General features: G+C 39.0%; 1 protein-coding gene across 1 annotated transcript in view; it reads left to right on the forward strand.

Annotated features, from left to right (window-relative positions):
- VAV3 (vav guanine nucleotide exchange factor 3) overlaps window positions 1–19461 on the forward strand; it is a 450109-nt gene that overhangs the window by 93176 nt on the left and 337472 nt on the right. Inside the window, exon 2 of the mRNA XM_021000329.2 lies at window positions 4667–4783. Coding sequence (XP_020855988.1) covers window positions 4667–4783 — 117 coding nt within the window. The remainder of the gene's footprint in view (window positions 1–4666; window positions 4784–19461) is intronic.

Below are 19461 nucleotides of genomic sequence, written 5' to 3' on the forward strand. Positions count from 1 at the left end.
AAAAGGCAGCTAGGTGGCTCAGTGGATAGAGTACTGGGCTTGGAATGAGGAAGACTCATCTTCCTGAGTTCAAATCTGGCCTCAGACACTTAGTAGCTCTGTGACCCTGGGCAAGTCACTTAACTCTGTTTGCTCAGTTTCCCCATCTGTAAAATGAGCTGGAGAAGGAAATGGCAAACCCCTCCAGTATCTTTGCCAAGAAAACCCCAAATGGGGTCATGAAGAGTCAGACACAACTGAAATGACTGAACCAACAACAGTATATAAAAGCCTTGCAAACTATAACATGCTTTGCTAATGTTAGCAGCCCCAACAACTGCTGCTATTCCTGATCCAGGAAGAGGAAGCCCTTGCTTGCGAACAGGCCATGTGATTGGATTTTCAGTGGATTGCAAATTTAGTATGAGTCAACAATGTGACATGGGCACTAAAAATGTGCTGAAGTTGGTCTACAAGATGAAGGAGGTGACAGTTCTGCTGGGTTCTGCCCTGGTCAGACCCCATTTAGAGGACTGTGCCCCTAATGCTCCAGGAGAGTTTCTGATCTCTTAATTTTTCTAAGGTGGACATTCGCTAGACTTTATCACTGCCTCATTTTCTCTTATTGTTTATGTCAGTGGATAAGCATTTATCCAGCACCTACTACATGTCATACACTGAACTAGAGAAGCAAATAAAAAATGAGATAACTTCTACCCTCAAAGAGTTTACATTCTACTGGCGTGATATACCATGTTTACATATAGGTAAAAAGAGGATATATGTAAAATAAATATTGAATGATTTCAGGCAAATGCCACTCAACTGGGCAAATCAGGAAAGACCTCTTAAATGGAGTTGGACCTTGAGTTAAGCATTGGAGGGAGTGGGGAGTTCCAGTAGGTGGAGGTGAGGGGGGAGAGCATTGCAGGCATGACATGTAGCCTTTGCAAAGGCACACAAGTAGAAGATGAAGTAATGTCAATTAATCAACAAGCATTAAGCATCTACAATATGTCAAGTACAATATTGGGTGTTGGAGGTAAACAGGCAAAAAAAAAGTCCGTTTCCTTGAGGAACTTACATTCTGTTGAAAGAACAACATGTACATTAATAAACATATACATCATATATACAAGGTAAATATTTTTTGAGAAAGGGGGGTTGTTAGTGTATTTCAGGCAAAGGAGACAGTCAGTATAAAGTTAGAATTGAGAGATGGAGGATGCTGTATGAGAAACAGTAAAAAGCCCAGGTTGCCTTTACCATAGTGTATGAGAAAGGGAGTAATCTATAATTAGGCTGGGAAGGTAAGTTGGAGCCTGGTTATGAAGGACTTTAAAAGCTAAACAAAGAAGCTTTATTTGATCCTAGGAGCAAGAAGGAGACATTGCTGTTTATTGAATGGGAGAAGTACACGGATAGAATTGCACTTTAGGAAAATCCCTTTAGCAGGTGCATGGAGGATGGATTTGGATGGAGCCTAATTAGCAGGCTATTTTAGCGGTGCAGGTGAGATGAGATGATGGCCTTGTCCTGTTGCTGATCATATCTTGCCAGACTCCAAAACTAGTATTATTCCTTCCCTCACTCCTATTCATGTACTGCTTAATGCAACTGAAGAAATTCGTGCTCACTGGGTCCGCTATGAGTTTACATTACATAATCTCAACTGGACCCTCACTGCAGCAAGGTAATGCTTTTACATCTAATGGATTTTTTTTTCATCCTACTTACCAGAACAGCTTTTCCAGATCTTTCCATTCTTCCACAAATCTCCCAAGCCTCTCTCTTCCCACAACCTCTCAGCTGAGGACCTTGTAATATATTTCACTGAAAAAATTGAGGCAATTTATTGAGAGCGCTCCCTTCTCCCATCTTCCTCATCTCACATCATTCAGACGCCTCCATGTACTTTATGGTCCAGGTACTCTGGTCTATTTGTTACTGCTCACACACAAAACTCTACCCATTGACTCCTCATCTTTTCACTGTCTCTAACCCACACCTGCAATGTTCTCTTTCCTCATGACCACCTCTTGGTTTTCTTCAAGAATCAGCTTACCTAACATCTTCTACAGGAGGTCTTTCTTGGTCTTCCCTAATGGTAGTGTGTTTCCTCTGAGACTACTTTTCATTTATGCTGTATGTGTCTTGCAGTTATAATTTTTTTTACATGCTGTAAGAATGTGAGATCCTTGCAGGCAGGGACTGTGTTTTTGTCTTTCTTTGTAGCCCCAGAACTTAGCACAGTGCCTGGCATGTGGTAAGTGCTTAATAAATGCTCATTGATTTGACTCAACTGAACAAAGGCTGTGACCATGTGTATCAAGACAAGAGAATGGAGGGGGGATACGTTGTGGAGCTGGAAATGATGAGAACTAGTAACCTGTTTGGTATATGGGATAAGAAAAGTGAGAATTCAAGGATACTATTAACTTGTGACTCTGCATGACTGCTAGAAGGATTTTAGTGACCTCTACAGAAAAAGGGCAGGTAGATGGTGTAATGGACAGAGTGCTGGGCCTAGAGTCAGGAAGACGTATCTTCTTGAGTTCAAATCTGGCCTCAGACATGTATTAACTGTGTGACCCTGGGCAAGTCACTTAACCCTCATTGCCTCAATTTCCTCACATGTAAAATGAACTGGAGAAGGAAGTGGCACACTACTCCATTATCTTTGCCAAGAAAACCCCAGCTGGCGTCATGAAGAGTCAGACAGGACTGAAAAAACTGATCAACAGAAAAGAGAAATTCTAAAGGGAGGTGAATTTTTGGGCAAAGACACTTTAGGGGACAACACTTAGGTCAGTTTAGCTAGATTGTGGAATGCACGAGAAGGTGCATTACTTAATCATCCTGGAAAGCTAAACTAAAGCTATGAAGGGTTTTAAACCCCAAACAGAAGTGTGTATTTTATCCTTGAAGCAACAGAGAGTAATAAATGAAACGTTGTATGCAGAGCAGTGACATAGTTGGATCTATGCTTTAGAAATACCAATTTTACTATGGTGTGGACTATTGCAATGCTGCACGTTAGTGATAGTGAAGGCGTAGATCAGGATCATCTCTAGGGAGGGGGGCAGGAGAGAAGGAGGGAAGAAAAAAAGAGAAATTTACATGATAACTTTATTATATATATTTTTTAAAATAGCAAGTTGTACATAATAGATTTGCGGTTTCATGTGCAGTCATCTTTTTTTTTAATTATACTGTGTTTTAGAAATGCTTGTTTCATTCCATAAATTAAAAATAAAATTTAAAAAAATTTGTAGTGAAAATAACCTAACAACAATTCAACAAATATCCACGAAATGCCTACTACGTGCCAAGAGCCACAACAGGCATTGGAGATACAAAAACGAAATAGTCTTTGACCTCAAGAAGCTTACATTCATCACAGATAAATGTTACCTAAGCAAATTAATACTTTGTTTGTGCTCTTGAGAATGAACAAATGAAGCAAGGTCACTCTGCATGGAGCTAAAATGTACTTGAGCACCATTTCTAACCGGTTCTAAATCTAGGAGATCTGTGACTGGTCTCAGAGCAGCTGAATGGAGAGAAAAAGACCCTGTTTTATAGACTTCCCAGAAGAGTGTTGCAAAAGCGCTCAGGAATAAACCAGGGATGCTAACACATCAAGGAATTATGATTTCACTGGTGTGGGAACACTCTCTAGAATACAGATCTCGGCCAATCTATTGACATTACTTAGCAAATAAATCCTTGCGCATTGCCTGTGGCTCAGAGAAGTTAGAAATAGCTTTCAGCAGTGATCAGATGCCTAGTTTTTAATACCTCTCTCTTATAAGTATAGTGGGCATGTCTGTTCTATATGCTAAATCTACTTTTGATGAAAACACTTCAAAAAATGAGCCAAACAATTTTGTGAGTGAACCAGATTTTTCCCTCTACAAGGAGAAATCTGAATGTGTGTAATGGGAGGCTTTCATGGGTGCTTCCTGTACTATGCAATTATGTTCGGCTCTTGGGTGAGTTATGAACTGGGCACTTAATTACGTCAAAAATATTGCAAGACTGTAGCTGTCCAATCCCCAAGAGTGTAATTATTGTCTGTCTTGGCAGAATGTGGGGCTTTTAATCTGTAAATAAGCAATTCCATGCTGAGGACCTGCATGCAGATAAGCCTGTGTAGTAAAGGCCTCTCATGAATTTTTAAAAAGTGAAAACAGTCCCTGTATGTAGTTTTATTGGTTGCCTGGCTGCTACACAGTGTTTATCAGCACTCCTCCCACATGGCTTTCACTACCATGACAGGCATCTAGTGGGATCCCTGTAAGGAGCATCACAGTGTGTGTGTATATGTGTGTGTGTGTGTTTGTGTGTGTTTATGTGTGTGTGTGTTGGAGGGAACTAAGGATGAGCATGCTAGATGCCTTTTAGAAAGCCGTTTATTAAAAACCAGTCCCACCATGACATTAAACAGATAATACCCCGCTTGCTTACTAGAGATGCCTACATTCTTTCAGGATGCTACAATTCTAGCTTCTGTAAAATCTCATGTTTATTTTCAAAAAGTGGGCTGTTGATGGGCTCATGAATATCTAGAAATGAATTCTGGCTCCACCAATGTGTGAGTTGGCAAAAAGGAAAATCTGAGTAGGGGTGTGAACTCATGATTATTGTACACTAATAATCTTTTCTCTCTCTTTCTCTCTCTCAGTTTCTGTGCCTGAAGAACATAAGAACCTTCCTAACAGCTTGTTGTGAGACATTTGGGATGAGGAAAAGTGAACTCTTCGAGGCCTTTGACTTGTTTGATGTTCGGGATTTTGGAAAGGTAATTGAAAGTTAGCTTTTTAGAAGCATTTTAGGGATGCCTGTTAAACCTGTTAATTAAGCGTTAACAATTTCACAGATTTACAGTAAATATTAAAACTGTGGTCAGGATTACCTTCAAGTGAGAACAGTGAAGGTGGTTCCATCTTTGTGAAATCCAGATTTTGCATTCCATTGGCTTTATTCAGCCTAAGTGAGGAGCTTTGGGGGAGAAGGAAAACAATATCCCCAAATCCAGAGATGTTGCCTTGCTTCAAGTTGATCAAAATGAATCCTATGGGGAAAGTGTTATGTAAAAAGCTGTCTGTTGATCATCATTGTTAGATAAATATTTTATTTTACTGCTTTTAAGCATTACTTTGACAATGGGCCAATAGGTTTCATCATACTGTCAGAGGGGTCCATGACACACAAAAGGTCAAAAATCACTGTTCCAGAGCCTTCCCATCTGAAATTACTATTTACTTACTCAGTCTGTAGTTTGTATATACCTTAGTATGTGCCTATTGTCTCTTTAATTAGAATGTGAACTCCTTGAGGTCAGGGACTGTTTTTCCTTTCTTTTTGACTGTAGGACTTTGTGCAGTGCCTGGAACAAAGTAAACATTTAACCATCAGTGCTTGTTGATTGATCGAATGATTGATTGGAGGAGGAAATAGCCTTGGTTGTAGAATCACAGGACCTACCTCTGCTGTACACTACTTGTATGACCTTATCACTTAACCTCCCTGGGCCTCAGTTTCCTCATTTGTAAAATATGATTTCTGAAGTTCCTTCTTCCTGTAGGAGATCTTTGATTGATTTGATCTCAGTGATGTTTCTTGGCTTGGAGAATTAGCACAATCATATAATTTCCTTTGAGATGTGGTTGGAATCTTCCCAAAAGTTGTAATCATTCATAACTTAGCTTATTATTTAATCTTTTACATGCATGTTGGTTGATTGGTTGTTGCCCATTCTCAGAGAGGACCAAAATGGCATCACTATGCTAGCTAGAGTCAAGTTACAAGGTATCCGACTGTGGCTGATCAGACCAATATGAGCTTGGAATGCTCTACCATAGGTTGGGCACAAATAGTCCATGTGAACATTTGGGATGGATCCTCTAAATCTGTTCATCTTGTGTTTCTTTTGATCTACTTCAATTCTGCTTTGCTCAGTGAGCACAGCACCTTCTCTGAATGTGAATATTAGCTATGAATTACTAATAATTATATTGGTGAACATTTGAATAGCATTTATATGAAATGCTTAGTCTTGGTCAATGATGTATGTTGTCCTGACTACATGAAAACAACCCATTCTAGAATTCAACAAGCATTTAAGTCCCCATTCAGTTGATAATGATGATGAAAAGACAAAAAGGAAGTAGTGGTGCTGCTAAAGGAGCTGGTTTGAGCTGTTTCCAGCACACCCTTGGATGTGACCCACCTTCCCTCCCCCCAGTTGGTTCATCACTTACCCACTGTGGTTATATCATGACTCCCATTTTGTAAGACCATTATCCTAAAGAAACACATGAGTTTGCTTTTTTTTTCTCTACTGGTTGTTATAGCTTAAACTGGTGTTCACAATACTTCCTCCTTATAGCCAGAGGGCAATGCCACATTGTATAAGTACCTGGCCTTTCATTTTTCAAAAGGCTTTTACTTCTGTGACTTAATCTTAGTTATTCGGTCTCCCCTACTAGGTTGTAAACTTCTTGAGAACAGGAACTATCTTTTGCATTTTTTTTTTGTATCCCCAGTGCTTAGCACAGTGCCTGGCATATAGGAGGTGTTTAACAAATGTTTATTGAGTGAATAATTGAGTGAATGAATAAATTAGTTGGTCCAAGCAGTATGATACTAATGTGGACTATACTCTGTAATGAGAATTTGGGTCCATTCAGTCATGGACCTTCCATAGAATTAACTTAATCAAGAAATAGACATTTGAGTAAAGACAGTCTATATTCAATTATCACTGTTACGTGTCCTGGATCGCTAAATATGAGTATGAGTAACTGTGACTCGATGAAGAGAGTAACTCTTGTATTTCATATATTTCTTTGGAGCCATTGTGATTTTATCACAAACTTGCATTTAATAATACCTAGTCAATACTCTGTGCCTGATTTACCCTAGGAATCAATACTCTTTTTATCTAGCCCCATGCTGTAGAAAAACAGGCTCAGTTACACAGTGTTGATGGAGCTGTGCATTAGTCCTGCCTTTCTGGAAAGCAGTTTGGAACTCAACCTCAGCCCAATTTGTACCCCAAGGAGGTCCCCAAAAATAAAAGGGCTGATATGTATAAAAATGTTTATAGCAGCTCTTTTTGTAGTAGCAAAAAAACTGGAAACCAAAGAAGTGTCTAACCAATTGGAGAGTGGCTCAACAAATTATGATATAGGAATGCAATGGAATATTATTGCACCTTATGAAATGATAAAATGGACAGTTCCAGTAGGGAATGCTCAGACCTTTATGAACTGATGCAGAGTGAAGTGAGCAGAACTAGGAGAACAACATATAACACTTAGAAATTATTAAAATACAATTTCAAATAACTGTAGAACTCTTATTCATACAATGAAAAGCCATGATTCCTGAGGATCAAAGATGAAGCAAGTTATCCACTTCTTAACAGAGAGGTCATAGATTCAAAATAGAGAATGAGACAGACATTTTGGATATGGATGATATGAGAATTTGTTTTGTTTTACTGTGCATATTTGTTATGAAGGTTATCTTTTTTTTAAGTGTTCAATGGAGGCAAATGGGAAGGAGAAAAAATAAATGTCTGATAATTGGGGAGAATAATAAAATTAAACTAAAAGCAAACAAAAGAATCTAGCCCAATGTTTAACTATATGCCTTGGGCAAGGTCATTTTACTTTTCTGAGCCTCAGTTTCTTCATCTGTAAACTGGCTGGACTAGATTACTTCTAGAATAACTTTCAGCTCTTAAGTTCTGTGGGTTTGCACAAGTTTATTCCTCTGTTAGATTGTGAACTCTTGGAGATCAGGTGCTATCTTGCTTCTGTATTCCTACAGTTTAGTATGATAATTTGCACACAGTAAATAATAAATACTTTTTCATTCATTCATTTAAGTTGATTTCTGCCATAACATAAATGTATTCTTTGCCCTACCTCTCCCATGCAAATTATCTAAGGTTCCCAGAGAGGAGAGGAATACAATCCCCAGCCCCTCTTGCTTTGATCGCGGTGCTGGGGAAATGAAGGATAATCCTTCTTTAAGACAAGACTGGGTATCTTTGTCAGATATTCAGGGTTAAAGTTGTTATTGATTTCTCTGAACTAAGGAAGACTTGGGTCCAAAATCTGTCTTTGACTTTGGATAAGACATTTCACCTCTAAGAGACTTAGTTTCTTCTTTTGTGAAATGAGTATAGACTTGATGACCTCAGAGGACAGCTCCAATTCTATAAGTCTATGATCCTATGAGGATTTGTTCATTTGGACTTGAACAAAACCAAAGGTTGCAGAAGATAGACATTGACATGTAAAGAGGAAGGCCTTCAGCTGCAAAACAAACAGTCTACACCTTAGAAAGCTTCAGTAGCTCAATGTCATGTGAAGACAGCTAACTTGTAAACTTGCCTCTAAGAGTACTTTCGTATTTTGTATGCGATAATCTTAACAGTTCATCTGAGTAAGGCTCCAAGAGTAGTCTGGGAAGTGTAAATAGCTGAATCAGGATTAATCATCAAAAACCAAGAAAGAGTTTCTGGCTGAGGAAACTGACCCAGAATTAGGAAGAATTGTCTAAGGAGAGTCTGGACCTCTCCTATCTCTTTGAGGCCCTGAGAGAATCAAAGAGAATCTTCTCTTCCAGTCCTATGCTAAGAATCAGTGTGGCTTGTCTGAAAAGAGCATTGTAACACTCTGACTGAAGATGGTACAGTACTAACTAGGCAAGCCAATGCCTGAAAGTGGGGAAAGACTGCAGTTTGTTATCAAAAAGCCCAAAGGAGTCCATTGGATTGACTCATCCAACATAGATGCAACAACCTGAGAAGAGCATAGAGACTGAGTAACCTGCCCACACAACTGCAGAAATCATTGATCAGTGGCAGAGCAGTCTGTCTGCCCTTGTCCAGCAGCAGAGTGGCCTGTCCAGCCCTGTCTGGCAGCAGATACCTAGCCACCAAGAGACCTGGCTGGCCCTGTTGGGTAATAGCAGACCAATGACTCCATGATCTGCCTGAACGAGCCCAGCCACGGCCAAGTACAGGGAGGAGCTAACTCAGCAGTTGAGCAATGGCTTGACCTAGCCTAGCAGTGGATTGACCCCTTCTGCCAAGATGCCATGTGTTATGTGGATTAAGTCCAGCCAGGTCTACCCCTGGTCCCCCCAAAATGACAGTGTGATTGACAAGGAATCAGAATAGTGTAGCAGTGGAGTAACTCATCCTTGACTGATATTATACCTTAAAAGGAATGTTATGAAGACTCTACACAGAAAAATAAATGGTTGTAGATGCCCTGCAGTTCTGGAGTTGTAAGTCACTTTGGCCAGGTATATTTCCTAAATGTATGTCTTACTACTATTGTATTTTGTTTCATCTCCCCCATCCCGCTCCAGTTCAAACTTGTGGGTAAAAGCATTCTAACTATTGTTCGTGCTATATACCATTTGAATAAATGCCTTTGCTAAAGCACTGAGTTTATTGGTTGATTGTTAAGGGGAAGCACACACTTGTGAGGCTTATGAGCTTGTTGGTTAAGGAGATAGCCACTAACAGGGTTACCCCCGAGACCCCTGAAACTAGGAACAGTGACTCCTCTGGGGACCCATTCTAGAGGTATGAGTTGGGGGAAGAGCAAGTCCAGAGGGACTCAGAGGAGTGAGCCCAGAGAATCAATTCCATGACCTAAGTTTTTAATATTTACTCCAGGGATCTGTGATTTTCTCTGTGTGAGGGTGTCCTCCATTGATATAGCTCATGTCCCCTCTGTGACTTAGTAGATAGATAGTCATCAAGAATTCCTATGTCTGAAAAATTTCTTATCCTTCTGCTCATCTCGTGATGAGTCTTTCTTGACTTAGAGATAATGGACCACTGGGCCTGTAGTGGAAAGGAAAGAAAGAAGAGAAGGGGAAGTGAAAGGAAGAGGAAAAGCACCTTTATTAAGCACCTACTATGTGCCAGGCACACTGCTAAGCACTTACAAATATTCTCTTGTTTTCATTTATCTCACTTTGATTTGATTTGAGGGCTTCTCAGTTTCACAGCATGGGACCATGCCCTACCTGTGTAGCCTTGGAGAACCCCAGATCGCATTAGTACCATAAGGAGCTGTTGGAGAAACTACAATTCAGCTTAAAATGGTAGTTTTTAGGGTGTCTGCAGTCTCATCTGTTGTGGTTTTGTTGAGCAAATATTAAAAAAGTTATATTCACCATTTCTCAAACTAAATAATTTAGCAAGTCATCAAGTAGACTTTATCTTTTCATTACCATTCATAATAAAGAAAATTTGAGATGGTTAGACATTACAAAAATGTTTTGAAAAAGCAAGACTTCATTCTAGTGCAATACCACTGAGGACTACAGTGCTTTATACATTGGGATTAAATTAAGGAAATGGAGATTATAAAAAAGAGTTTGTAAAGAAAATACATGAGAGGATCAGAAGAGAAAAGAAACCATCAGGGCAGTTTTGTTATTACCTTGTTAGGTTTAATGTAAACTTATTTAAAACAAACTGAATGTAATAGAAATTCATGATTTTATATGTTAATCCTCTTTTTTGTTCTTTGCCTATTATATTGTTTGTGGTTATGATGATTCAAGTCTATAATAATAGTAAAAAGGAAATGTATACATGTCTCAGCCCTAGAGGGGGAGAAATACTTACTAATTCAGCAGAGTGAGTTAGTATAGTGTTGGTAGGATATTGTGTGCTTGCTGCTAAGGAGTGGGTTCTTCTAGTAAATTTCCTCTGTTTTGATGAGTGAATGAATGAAAATGCATTTATTTTTTGCTCTGGGAAATTATAAGGATGAGGAGTGGACCAATATGGCAATCCACTGATGTACACCATGCAGAAACAATGGTAGTGTTTATATCATCACATTCCCAAAGTAAGAAGTGGAAAGAGGGTAGAGAGGTGGTGGGGAGAAAGAGGAGGCTGCCAGGCCAACCATCGGCTTTTATTTAATAATGATAACAATAATAATGATGAAAATAATAGCTAGCATTATATAGCACTTTAAGGTTTGCAAAGTACTTTACAGATGTTATCTCATTTGACCCTCACAACCCTGGGAGGTAGGTGTTGTTCTTATCCACATTTTCACAGATGAGGAAACTGAGGCAAACAAAGGTTAAGTTACTTAAGTGTTTGCGGCAGGATTTGAACCCAGGCTTTCTTGCCTCTAGGTTCAACACTCTCTCCATTGTGCCACTTTTCAGTTTGTAACATAACAAAATATGCATTTTACTATAAAGAGTGATGAATTTTCAGGCAGAGGTCCCAGGTCTGAATCTTGGCTTAATGACTTTGTACTTGTGTGATCTTGGGCAAATTATTTCATGCTTTTGGGCCTCAACTTCATTATCTTTAAAGTGCACAGGTTGCATTAGATAACTTCTACTCCAGGGCATGCTTGGGCCAGTTGTTAAATTTTCAGTGTGAGTATTTGTACCTTGGAAAACAGCAAAGCTTAGAAATCAGGGCTCGCTTTACTGCTTTGTTGATTGTTTAGGCTCAAGAAAGTGATGGAGAAAATGTTAATAAGGCAGGTTAAACTTAAAAGTGTCCTCTGTACAGTTTTTATTTTTATAGAACTAATTGTTAAACATTTACCATCACACTGCCTCTATTTTGGTAATAAGTCTATGCTCCTACAAAAATAGACTTTTAATTATAAAGGCAATAAATTGCTCCTTAATATGTGAAATTGTTAGAGGTTACTGAGAGTATTTTGGCAGTAGTCTTAACTGGAGGATGGTATTCAATAATAAATGCAACCAAGAATGGTCAGTATTTTAAAATTATCTGCCTTTGGTTTGGTTTGTGCTTGGAATAATGGGAGGAGGTTGCTGTAATACATGTGCCTGTGGCCCAGAGAACACATCAGTGGGGAAGCCACACAATTTATCTGAGCACTGGAAGCCACTAGTGAGAGTTCCATTTATGTGACTGGAGGTTTCAGTAGAGAAGAGTTTGCACAGATGCAAGATAAATCAGAGGGAAAATCAGTCTGGCTATTGGGAATCTGAATTCTGATGGGTTAGTCGGGCTCTTTTATTTTTTTCTTCAATTCAGGGTTCTTGTCTTTGCTTCTCCACCTAGTAGAAAATGGAAATGATCCGGGATTTTGGCTAGTATCAAAATTTATTTTGCTTTTCATTTTAAAATGAAGAAGATCTGCATTTTTTTTCTTTCTCTGTACTATACCACACAAATAAGCAGAATGGACCTGTGATATAAGTAGACCTGTGCAAGAATAGAAATCCTAGAAGGGAATATGTACTTGTGTAAAGTTATCCCTTCCACATTGTGACTTTCCCCATCACTGTTTCGACATATCGTGGATTGGCATACGAAATTAAATGGGAATTTTGGGGGAGTTTTGTGGAAGTCACAGACAACACATGGGGGCTGCCAGATGACACAGAAAAGGTTTAGAAACTTAGGAATGTATAAAACATATTTATAGTATTATATAATATGAACACATTTTATCTTTTAATACCATAATAATTCAGACTTTTTTTCTGATGAAAGGAGAGCCGAAAGTTTTTATGCAGATTTTCCAGATCATGGTGGGGGGCGTGCTTGGGGCTGGCTCCTACCCCCCACGATGTGGAAGGGATAACTGTACATTAAAAGGTCCCTTTGCTGGTACCCATCACAATCAAGTATCATTTATTAATGGCACCCGCTGTGTACCAGGCACAATGCTAGGTGTCAGGGATACAAAGACAAAGGCTGAAACAGTCCTTATGTGCAAGAAACTTAAATAGTTTTGTCTTGTCCTGACCAAGCAATTTTGTCATCGGGGGGGGGGGGAAGCTTCTCTGAGCTTAGCTAGGCAGATCCTCAGAAGACAGTCCTTTTTTGGGATAATGCTCCAAGCCTTGCTAGAGCCTGTGCTTCTGCTAGTATAGGCTTTCAGAACCCAGGTATGAAAAGACATCCGAGGAGAACTTAGTAGCAGGCAGTCATTATATAGGGAGTCCCAAAAGTCTTGGTGTAACATGTAGCTTTAATAGCTTAAACAGGTTATGTAACTAAAGAAAGCATGAAAGAAAAATACCTAATTACAAATGTGGGGTGTCCCAAAAGACTGAGTGAAATTTTAAGAAACGCCCTAAGACTTTTGGGACTCTCTGTATTTGTAATTAGGCATTTTTCTTACATATTTTATTCAGTATTTTTCATACTAAAGGTTCTGTTATACACACACACACACAAGATATGTATATGCAGATAATAACATAATAATTAGAAACAGCATGATGCAATAGATAGAAAGCTGGTCTTAAAGTCAAGAAGACTCAGTCCACATCCTTCCTTTGACGCTTAATAGCTGTGTGACTTTGGAGAAGTCCTTAGTCCCTGTCCAACTCTCTAAGACTGTAAGTTACAGAAAGGTTACCCATCCGCTTAGGAAAAAAGAGCTTCCACATTGGCAGCTCCCCACACACTGATGAAATCACAGGTTTGGATCTAGGGGTGTGTGTGTGTGTGTGTGTGTATATATGTACATATATATGTATGTATGTATGTATGACACACATCTCCTTCATATAATGTTTTATACTATTCCAGACCACATCACATCTACTTTTTCATTTGAACTTCGCAAAAAAAACCCTATGACCTTAATGAAAAGAAAAACTTCCTATTAGTTCTGTCCCAAAATGGAATGGCTTCCTTGAGAGGCAGTGAGTCTCTGTTGGGTGATCATACGTCAGAACATTTCAGACAGGTGATTCATATTTCACTTGGTGGCTGGACCAGATGACCTCGGAATCCTTTCTAATGTCTGTCATCCTATGATCCTAGGTGATGACACAAGGAGGCATTTTCCTGTTTTGATTCGTGGAGAAACTGAACCATGGAGACTTGGCCAAAGCCATGTATGTAGTTGGTGGCAGGGCCAGGCCTTGAACCCAGGTCTTCTGACTTATAGCCTGTACTATTGCCCTGGAACATCATAGACCTTACTCATCAACCTGTTTTGTTTTTAAGACACTGTTTTCTAAATGATCATGAGCCTTACATGCCTACAACTATGGGTAGAAGGCAATACCTCTGGCAGATGACATAGAAGCAGTTCATAGCACTGAGGAGCACATGTGATTTGTCCCATTTCTTCTGTAAGCTGGAGGACAACTGATTATTGTCTATCACTTTATATGGCTGCATGTTGTACTGATTTTGCCTAGAGCCACGTGATTCATTTTTCTGTGTGCAAACACTTGCTTTTTTTTTTTCCTCCCCAGTGCGTTGCTCAGGGCCTCCAATATGTTGGTCCAGCTTTGCCCATATGTTCAGCAAATCTCCAGATTTTCCTTTGGAATCACAGATAGAATCGAGTGTCTTCTGTGAATAGCAGAATGCCTTTCAGAAGCATCAAAGCACACAAACAATGGTTTGCTGAAGCAAAGATGCCACAATATAATTTGGAGTAATATCACAAATAGCATTCTGTTCTTTGGCAGCAACGTTCTTCTCCCATTGTACCATTTGTTTTTGTTTGTCCTTCATTCTCAAAGAGGACCATGACATCAGTCATAAGTAGGCTCCATTTGTTCATTTGCATACAAAACCATACTTCAACAGAAAGGAGTTTGACTCTGAACTCGCCAATTGTGAAAGATTCATTAGCTTGGTTCAGAGGAGAGGCATGAGGACAACTTGTAGGGGGTGAAGAGTTTCAAAATCGAGGATGGGGATCAGCTGTTCTTTCTCTTTTCTGAGGCCAGAGTGAGAGGAAATGTGGTTAAGTTTCAGCCTGGGGGCTTTAGGTTAAATATAGTCCTGACAGTGAGAGATTTTGTAAAATAATGGAAGTTTATGGAATGAAGTTTTAGGTCTTTTCTGAAGGTATTAATAAATGGATCAATTGCTTGAATATGGTCTTGTGTAGAGGCAAGAGAAAAACAGTGGTGTCTGAAATGATAAATTATGTGAATTTTAGTTTGCATTTTTATTCAGTTTTCACAGCAACATAGCTATAGAGGTGGAAGGGTATCTTAGAGGCCATCTAGTCTAATGTCCTCATTTTACAGATTAGGAAACTGAGTCCCAGAGAGGTTAAATGATTTGCCCTAAATCCCATAGGAAGAGTCAGAGGTGGGATTATTACCCAGGTCTTCTGATTTTAAAGTCAGTGCTCTTTCCACTGTTTCAAGTTGAATATAATAATTTTATATCATTTCTGCCTTGTTTCAAACATGAATTAGTGGGATCTTGTTAATAATGCTAGTGTTGTCTTTCAGGAAGTACTTTAAAATAAAATGTATTGCTATCTGCAATGAAAATTTGCACTGTTGTGGTATATTATTGGATATTGTTATGTGGAATCTATTTATGCCAGTGATTTCCATGGTGTGCCTAAGTGAACTTTCTATTATTTTGACCTCATTGTCATTTTTGGACTCTTAACTAGCTTCTTGGAAAAGTTTCATGCTGAGTTGTCCATGACATACTTGAAAGACAGAGACACATGGGATTTGACTTTAATGAGACCATTTCTAATGAGTGATAGCAGCTGTTAGGACCAGAACCCTACTGCTATCCAGAAAAATGAATGGAACTGGTTTCGTCCAGTGGTGGTTTTGTCTGGGTGTAGGGCATCATTTCAGCCATATCCTTAATGGAATTCAAATTTGTTTTTTTGCATCATTCTCCAATCTAAAAGATAGTCACACAGCTAATAGTTTCTGCTATTTCTAGGAGTGACTAGGATGGCTTAACTATACGATCAGTCCAGGACTCAGAAGACAGTCACATTTAAAGAAGAAGCGGAGTGGCTTTTCAAAGAAGGTCAACATATGAACCTTAGAAGTGGTTTCAGTTGTGCGGGAAAGAAATTGTTCGATTGGATTTCAAATTACTTTCATGAGTTATTTAATGTTCAATTCAGTTCATTTCAGCAAACATCCGTTAAATGGCTAAGATGTGTCAGGTACAGGGTTGTTCAAAATAGGCTCTGCCCTTAAGGAGCTTACATTCTACTGGAATGTAACATAGATTGTACAACGTAATGTAGTGTAGAATGTTGAATGCAGAATTTCTCTCATACATGAGAAGGAAGCATTGCTTATGGTCATATATATATATATATATATATTGTCAAGGAAATGTTCCCAAAGAAGTTGGTATTTCTTCCATTGGACTAATTTTAAACCACTTGGACTCACTCTTTAGCACACTGAGAACTCTATTTAAATTGTGTGATAATAAAGAAGGCTGGCAACAATGTCACCTCTACAGATCTGTAAATAATTTGGCCATAATGTAGTCATCTCTTGTTGGAGGTTATTTTCAAATCATTATGCTGCAAGACCTAAAGAGATCATCAGTGGAAGTAGTGTGGTGTAATGGAAAGTGTGTTGGACTTGGCTTTTAAAGAGCTACCTCTGCCAATTACCACCTGTGTGACCTTGGGCAAGTTAATTTCCTCAGTTTCCTCAACTGTAAATTAGTTGTCCCCCCAATGTCTCTCTTCTAGCTCTCAATCTGTGAGTGTACAGTCACCTAGTCTAGTCCCTTGGGGCCTACAGCTCAGACCTGAACCCTATCATACAGAAAAACATTTATTGGGATTTTCTACTCTTTTCCAGATCTTAACTGTTGAGCCGGCTGAGTGGGGAACAAAGCTGAAATAGAGATCCCACCCTCTAAGTTGGACGTCTCCAACCCATTGACTACAGTTAATCTCTAATATTTTTCATCAGGCTGGTGGTTACCCCTCTCATAAATCTTGGGGAACTTATCCTGTTAAATCAGTACTTTTCTTCCATGTTCATACAGTGTTAGCACATTACCTTTCCTTCACAGTTTTTTTTTTTTCATTTAGGATGAAAAGTGGACTCTATATAAATATATCCACACTTAATTGTAGCCTTCTGGAGGAAGGGGGAGGAAAGGGGATAAAAAGAACAAAATAAAAAGTGCACAGCAGAGAACAAAAGAAAACTTATAAGGAAGCAAAGATAAGATGGACAGCTCTCAAAATAATGCGTAGTATTTATTACATAGGCTTTCTTGAAATGGAAATTTATTGCAGTATATTTTGAATCCTCTCTCATGTTCTGTTGTACACATGGCAATGCTTTTTTTTTTCTTTTCTTATCTTGTATTATTTTAGTTTTAGTAGTTAAGTTTGTTTCTTTTTTCTTTTCTTATTTTATATTTAAGTTTAAAATTTTTAAAATTACAAAAAAAAAAGAGAAAAGTAGACTATATAGAAAATGTTAGGAATCCTTTCCCAGAGTCTATTTTGCCAAACTTGTGCCAGCTCTCAAGATCACTAGATTAGTCTACTAGAAATGACTTTCCAAGTTGATTTCCAGTCAAACATGTCAGAATCTGTTAGGTCAAGTGAAATAACTACTAGTAGCAAGTTCTCTTAGTGAAATACAGATCAAACTGGATGGCTTCTGAGGGTCTATCTAACTTTATCAAGTTAAACCTCATCAGAAGCTGATCCTTCATTGTCTGTCCCTATTCTGCTGGGAGTCCCTCATTCTTCTCTTCAAACCAGAAAGTGTACAGGACTTCACACTGATTGACACATTATGTTTTCCTCGATATATCTTTTTGTACTACAGTCACAAACTATGTATGCATAGATTAAAAAAATATAGCCATTGATAACATCTTTCTTTTCATGGACGATTCTGCCCTTATGGGACAGGTGTGATTTTTCTAGCAATTTCTTCCTTTTCTCTGATAGTAGTATGTCTGAAGAAGACTTCCCTGGAAGAATGGGAGGATAAGAACAATTTATTCCAATGGCCGTGAAGGTGGCTGAAGCAGGTGCTGTGGAGTACTTAGAGCTTGGTCAGACATAGGCGACTCCAAGGTCAAGGGCAGGGAACCTGTGGCCTCAGGGCCACATATGGCCCTCTAGGTCCTCAAATGTGGCTCTTTGAAGTTTGGATTCAGTCAAAGGGCTGTAGTTGAGGACCTAGAGGGCCACACGTGGCCTCGAGGCCGCAGGTTCCCTACCCCTGGCCAAGGTCATCCACTGCATCCCAGGCCATTGGTAGTTGTCCTGACTTTTATCTTGCCACTGGACTTTGATCGCTTTGGAAGAGAAAGAGTGAGGCTGATAACTTTGTGCAACTCTGTCTCACTTGAATGCAATTCATGGCCAAGCCATGACATCACTCTGTGATGCTATTGGCCTTCTTTGAAAATGGACAACAACAAAAACAATAACAACAAAACTACAGTGTACCTGACTTATAGGCAGATTTGTAGGATTATCTATATTGAGCTTGAAAGGACCTCAGAAGACGTGGTGTCCAATCCCCTCATTTTACAGATGAGAAAAACTGAGGCCCAAAATATTTGAATGACTTGCCCAGTGTCACATGGCTATGTGTTTGAGATAGAATGGAAACTCAGGTCTTCCTGAGGCCAAATCCAGAGCTCTATCTGCTGAGCCATCTAGCTACCTTACATTTCTTCCCTTTCTATCTGTGTCCTGGGCATGTCTGCAAACTAGATGTTAAAGCATTACTTTATATAGAGGCCAATGTTTAATTTCTTGGCCTGCTCTCTATATCACCACATAATTATGTACCTCCAAAGAATTATGGAGTCACAGAATACCAGAGTTGTAAAGGATCTGAAAAGTTATCCTACCTGCTGTAAATCTCTTCAACATCATCCCTGACAAGTGATCATGGCGCCTTTGTTTGAAGACGTCTGAAGGTAATCAAGTCCACTTTTAGAGAGAGATTGAATGTCATCTGTAATTCCTTCCTAAATGCATCCCTCTCTTTCCTTTGATCCTGATATGATTTGAAACTTTTTTTTTAGTGAGGCAATCAGGGTTAAATGACTTGCCCAGGGTCACACAGCTAGTAAGTGTCAAGTGTCTGAGTCTGGATTTGAACTCAGGTCCTCCTGACTCCAAGGCTGGAGCTCTATCCACCACGCCACCTAGCATTTGATTTGAAACTTTCAAGCCAGATTTCAGTTGGACCTCTTCAATATAATTCTTAACTCTTGGCCTTTCCCCAATAGTCTTTTATTTGAAATTTTAAGTAATATTGAAAGGAGAATCTTCATAGCTATATGGCATATACCTAGCAGGTACCAAAGAGCTCTTGGAAGTATTTTGTCCAATTAGTTCTGGAAACTTAATTTTGTCATATGAACCATACGTTTAGATATTCCAAAAAATATTCCATGGTAGTGATAGGCCACAAAAAGGTAGGCCACTGTTAAGTGACTTCTCTAGTTTTTCCTACAGTGCTATCTCAGCATTGTTTCTCTATCTTTGAAAGAAACAATCTACCAGGCACATGTATTCCATCAGTTGACACAATAATTAAATATATATATATATATATATATACACACACACACGCACACACATACATATACATATATAATATATACATGCACACATATGTATATACACACACACATGGCAGTTGGGGTTAAGTGACTTGCCCAGGATCACACAGCTA

Source organism: Phascolarctos cinereus, unplaced genomic scaffold, assembly GCF_003287225.1.
Source record: "Phascolarctos cinereus isolate Bilbo 61053 unplaced genomic scaffold, phaCin_HiC Scaffold_5;HRSCAF=322, whole genome shotgun sequence".
In the NCBI taxonomy this organism is placed as follows: domain Eukaryota; kingdom Metazoa; phylum Chordata; class Mammalia; order Diprotodontia; family Phascolarctidae; genus Phascolarctos; species Phascolarctos cinereus.